At 44.3% G+C, this 5,943-nt stretch overlaps 1 protein-coding gene across 1 annotated transcript in view; it reads right to left on the bottom strand.

Moving 5' to 3' along the window:
- herc1 (HECT and RLD domain containing E3 ubiquitin protein ligase family member 1) overlaps positions 1–5,943 on the bottom strand; it is a 333,814-nt gene that overhangs the window by 37,025 nt on the left and 290,846 nt on the right. Inside the window, exons 61-62 of the mRNA XM_048617017.1 lie at positions 4,264–4,419; positions 1,047–1,169 (exon numbers count right to left, since the gene is read on the bottom strand). Coding sequence (XP_048472974.1) covers positions 1,047–1,169; positions 4,264–4,419 — 279 coding nt within the window. The remainder of the gene's footprint in view (positions 1–1,046; positions 1,170–4,263; positions 4,420–5,943) is intronic.

Genomic DNA, 5,943 nt, shown 5'->3' with positions numbered 1-5,943 from the left:
AGCAACGAGCGGCACCATCAGCAACGAGCGGCACCATCAGCAACGAGATCAAGTGGCACTTAGTCACCAATAACCTGCTCACTGATGCTCATTTTGGGTTCAACCAGGTTCATTTGGCTCTAGCCTTCAGTGTAGCCTTAGACCAAACATGATTATAACAAACCTACATTTTAGATCTGAAGTGAGACTGATTGCCATTGACAGCAAGGCAGCATTTGATGTGTGTGGATTCAAGGAAATCAATGTGAATCATTGGAAACTCTCCACTGGAATGAATCACACCCAACACAAAAGATGATATCTGTGGTTTTGAAGATCAATCATTTCAGCTGCAAGATACCACTATGGAGTTCCTTACATCACTGCCCTAGGTCCAACCATGCTACTTCACCAAGGACCATACCACCATCAGAAGCTCAGAAATGGTTTTATTCACTGAAAATTGCACTATGTTCAGACAATTGAAGGTCCTCAAACAACGAGGCAGTTTACACCGACATACAGCAAAACCTGGACAATATCATGGCTTAGACTGACATATGGCAAGCAACCCCCTCCACTCCTAGCACATAGTGGCAGCAGCAGTGTGTGCCATTTACAAGATGCACTGCAGCGACATGCTAAAGCTCCTAGAGGGGCACCATCCAAACCTACAACCTCTACCATCAAGAAGGACAAAGGAGAGTCCAACACCAGCAGATTCCCTCCAAGTTACATCATGCTGACTTGGAACAGTATTTTTGTTGCTTCAACGTTGCAGAGTAAAAATACCATCTCTGAAAGCACTATGGGGTAACCACACCACATGGACTGGAATGTGGCTTAAGGTGTTGGTTCAACAAAAATTTCTCAAAAGCAATTAGGGATGCGAAATAAATGCTAGCCTTTCGAGAAATTCAATGAATGAATTACAAGATGCTTTGCTACATCGGTAAACTGTAATCTCAAATACTGTCTTTCATTTGAGACAGTCACAAAGCAGCGCTGGGAAGACAGAAAGCCATGCAATCACACCAATATAACAACCGAAGTTTGGTGACACATGCCTGAGGAGATGATTTGGCTGTTGAATTGCCTAGACCAAGCTTTCCATAATCACCATCACCAAAAGCCCAAACCATCATCCCATCGGTAGAGACAGCTAAGGTGTGATTTAAACCACATGCAACCTGTAAAGAGAAACATGACAATTTAACATCAGATATCAATGATAATACCAAAACCAGAAGGAACAATCATTACTCAAATTAATCTAATGAAAGCAAAGTACTGTGGCTGCTGGAGGTAAGAAATAAAAACACAAAATCCTGCTGGAAAATCTCAGCAGATCTGGCAGCAACTATGGAGAGAGAAACAGAATTAACGTTGCTAGTCCAATGGGACTCTTTATGGGAACCCACTTCAATTCAATTCCAAAGAGGTGGCTAGGTGGTTAGTGCTGCTGCTTCACCGCGCCAGGGACCCGGGTTCGATTCCACCCTCAGGCGACTGTCTATGTGGAGTCTGCACATTCTCCCCGTCAGCGTGGGTTTCCGCTGAATGCTCCGGTTTCCTCCCACAGTCCAAAGATGTGCAGGTTCAGTGGTTGACCAAGCTAAATAGTGTTCTGGGATATGCAGGTTAGATGGATTAGCCCTGGGAAATGCAGGGTTACAGGGGGAGGGTAGGGAGATGAGTCTGGGTGGGATGCTCTTTAGAGAGTTGGTGTGGACTTGTTCGACTGAATGGCCCGTTTCCACACTGTATGAATTCGATGAGTCATACTGTTTCTCTCTCCACAGTTGTTGCCAGACCTGAGATTTTCCAGCAGGATTTTCTGCTGAAATTCTTTAACACTTTGTTTTTATTACCAAAATTGCTTTCATTTGGTACTTTTTCCTCCCCTGGACTAAATTTCAACCATCCTCTCACCTCTCTAATGTGTAGATACCTTTACTGGGTGTTACCACCATGGTTAGAGACAAAAAAATCTGCAGATGCTGGAATCCAAGGTAGACAAACAGAAGGCTGGAAAAACACAGCATGCCAGACAGCATCTGGAGGAAGGGAGAAGTCAACGTTTTGGGTATTACCCTTCTTCAGGACTGGATGTGGGGGTGGGGGTGGGGAGACGGGAGCAGAATGGTGATGATAGCTGGACGGTGATGATAGCTGGACATCGGTAGTAGGTATGACCTGACTGGTCGATAGGGATGAACGCAGTTGGTAGCTGGAAGGGAAGGTGTGTACGTGGAACAAAAGGGAGGAGGCAGGGCTGGAAAGGGAGCTGGGATGGGTGGGAAGGTCATTTGAAAAGAGAGAACTCAATGTTAAATCCTCCAGGCTGTAGGGTGCCCAAGTGGAAGACAAGGTGTTTTTCCTTAAATTTGCGATCTGATTCACTGTGACATGGGAAGAGGCCGAGGATGGACATGTCGGAGGAGGAGGAGGAGAATTGAAATGGGCAGTGACAAGGTGGTTAGGCTGGCTGTTTAGGGCCAGGTGAAGACGCTTGGTGAAACAGTCACCAAGTTTACGTTTGGTCGCAGTGATGTAGAGAAGACCACATTGGCAGGACCGGATGCAGTAGACTAGGCTGGAGGAGATGCAGGTGAAACTCTGTCTCACCTGAAGGTCTGTTTAGGTCCCTGGATGGAGGTGGTGTGTGGGCAGGTATTGTATCTTTTAAAATTACAAGGGAAGGTACCAGGGGTGCTTGGAGTTGTTGGTGGGGAGTATGGCGCAAACTAAAGAGTGGCAAAGGGAATGGTCCTTGTGGAAGGCAGAGAGGATTGGGGAGTGATAGATGTTCCAGGTGATGGGGTCTAATTGGAGTTGGCAAAAGTGATTGAGGATGATATGTTGGATGTGGAAGCTGGTGGGGTTGAAAGTGAGGACACTACGAAAGTGAGGGACCCTATATTATGTCTAGGGCATTGGGTTTAGAGCTGTGGAGCGGGAAATGGAGGATGGCTGCCTGGATGACAGAGAGGAAAGAGAATGTTGCTGGAAATAGGAAGACATCTGGGATGCTTGGGAGTGGAACGTCCCCTCGTTAGAACAGATGCAGTGGAATTGGAGGAATTGGGTAAACGAGGTGGGAGGAGGTGTAGTCCATGTAGTAGGGGAATCTGCGCGTTTATAGTAAATGTCGGTCTGTAAACTGTTGCCGGAAATGGAAACCGAGAGGTCATGACAGGGGAAGGGAGGTGTCTGAGACAGATCAAGTTTAACCTGGGTGCAGGATGCAGCGCCGATGCAGTCATCAATATAACGTGGAAGAGTTGGGGAACAATACCGTGTATGTACTGAAGAGGGACTGTTCGATATAACTGACAAAGATGTAGGCTTAGCTGGCACCCATGTGAGTGCCCATGGCAACCCTCTGGATTTGGAGAACGTGGGAAGAGTTGAAGGAAGAGTTGAGGGTGGGGGCATGGGGGGATGGGGTTTAGGGAGGTGGGTGCTGTTGGGGATGAAGATCTGGACTGCATTGGCTTGGAGGGTAGTTAAGACCCGTAACCTCACAACCTTTAGAAGCCCTTGGATGAGCAGTTGAAGTGTCATAACATTCAAGGTTAGTGCTGGGAAGTGGAAATAATGAAGGCAGTAATGTATTTTTGGTGGTATAGACTCGATAGGCTGAAAGCCCTCTTCTCTACTGCATGATTGTATAACTTCTGATTGGACTATATTATTTTTAAATAGTGCAGTAACTTAGATTATTCTGAACAAGGGGCAAAAACCACCTCCTTGATGCAAACTCTTGATGTCTGCTCTTGTCTGTTAAAACCATGCACTATTCCAGCATCACCTGGGTCCTTGAAGACCTATCATCTCGAAATTACCTTCAGTCTAGACTTCCTATGAATATTGCAATAAGTGAGTGGTTGTGTAAGAAAACGATTCTGCAAATTTTCAAAAGTTGGAAGTACAAACTGAAAGTTATGGAATTATACAAAGATAGCAGTGCTTGTGAAGTGCTGAATCAAGCTTTGAAATTCCAGAGAACTGACTGTCCAATTGCACATCTCCAGCACTGTCTAGTTTTGGCCTGATAATTTATTTTGATTTATACAAATCCTCTGCAGTGTGATGATTTTAAGCATCTCAATGTTAATACAAACTTGGTGACAGACTACACATCAATCGTGTATTAATATACACTGCAAGCAATTCTAAAAATAATTATCACTGTCCTTGACAATATTTATCATTTCCAGATTCAGTAATCATCATGAAGCCCTGATTCCTTGATACTTAATAAAATGCAATATACCATACCTGTCCAACCTGATAGCCTTCTAATGCTACCACTCTCTCAGGCAGCTTTTTATTGGATGTGTTACCTAGTCCCAAACGACCATAGTCACCATTTCCAAACGTGAACAACTTTCCATCTGCAGTAACAACTGCTGAATGTTTGAAGCCACAGGACATCTGTTTGAAACAGAAACAAATAAGTGAAAAGGGCATTCTGTAAAATATGTTGTGTCAATTCAACGTTATAATAAGTATACAGCTCCTCAGAGGTCTTCCCTGCGTAGTTAACGGTCTGTAACTTTAAAGCCAAAAAAACCCCTTTTTATTTAAGGTTTCTATCTTACTGAGGAGGCTTCCAGTCAAATCATACCCAACAAATTGCTCTGAAAACTCCTGTTCACATTTTGACAGGTGTGACAAATTGCATCACAGCTGATGGACCCCAGAACATTCTCAATCAAACAAACCACAACATCTGCCAATGTTAATGAATCTTTTAAAAACACTCCAAGATCTGAATTCACATCTGAATCCAAAAACTTAGCAGATCCTCATTGTACCAAACTATGTGCATAATTTTAGTTGAAATTCATCCATTTGTTTCAGGCATATATTATTTGCTGACAAATAAAAGGTGAAAACATATTGCCTGGTTTCTGTGATGGCAAACCAGTACAATATTCCAATGAAACAGATTTTATTTTTAAATCCAGCTTAACTCTTGGAGTTGTAGGCTATATTTTTCTTTACGGCCAAAATTACAATAGTAGACAATAATACTTCTGATTTTTAGGAAAACTGCATTTAAAAAAAACTGTTTGATATAAAAAGTAAGTGCCAAATCAGTAGTTAATTAGTCAGCTTTAGTTCTTTCACATTTGAGCTATTTATGTGTCATTATCTTTAATACTGGTATGAACAGACAAACCATAACAGAGAAACTGCAAGATATAACAAGAATTGCAGATGCTGGAGTCAGAGACAACATAGTGTGGAGCTGGAGGAATACAGCAGACCAGGCAGTATCAGAAGAGCAGGAAAGTTGATGTTTCGGGTCAGGACCATTCTTCAGAAAAGGGGAGGGGGATGGGAGCTGGGAAATAAATAGAGAGAGGAGGGGTGGGGCTGGGGAAGGTAGGTGGGATGATGATAGGTGGGTGCAGGTAAGGAGTGGTGGGAACTGGTTCATGGGATGGGTGGGGCAGATAGGTGGGAAAGATGATGATGGACAGGTTGTGTCAGGTCAAGGAGGCAGGGATGAGAGGGAAGGTTGGTCATGGGATGAGGCCAGGGATGGGGAGATTTTAAAACTGGTAAATTCCATGTGTTCAGTCCATCGGGCTGTAGGCTCCTGAGGCAAAATATGAGGTGTTGCTCCTCCAGTTTGCGGGTGGTGTCATTGTGACACTGGAGGAGGCCCAGGATGGACATCACCCAGGGAGTGAGAGAGGAAGTTAAAATGGTTGGTGACCGGAAGGTGCTGTCATTTGTTGCGTACAGAATGCAGATGCTCTATGAAAATGATCTCCGAGTCTACGCTTGGTCTCACCGAAGTAGGGATGCCACATCAGGAGCAGCAGATACTGTAGACCAAGTTGATGGATGTACAGGTGAACCCCTGTCTGATATAAAAGGTTTGTTTTGAGCCTTGAATGGAGGTGACGGGGGAGGTGACGGGGGAGGTGACGGGGGAGGTGACGG

The sequence above is a fragment of the Rhincodon typus genome, chromosome 36, assembly GCF_021869965.1.
Source record: "Rhincodon typus isolate 14 chromosome 36, sRhiTyp1.1, whole genome shotgun sequence".
NCBI lineage: Eukaryota > Metazoa > Chordata > Chondrichthyes > Orectolobiformes > Rhincodontidae > Rhincodon > Rhincodon typus.
The sequence above is the reverse complement of the archived record's forward strand: the minus strand, read 5'-3'. Positions and strand labels throughout refer to the sequence as shown.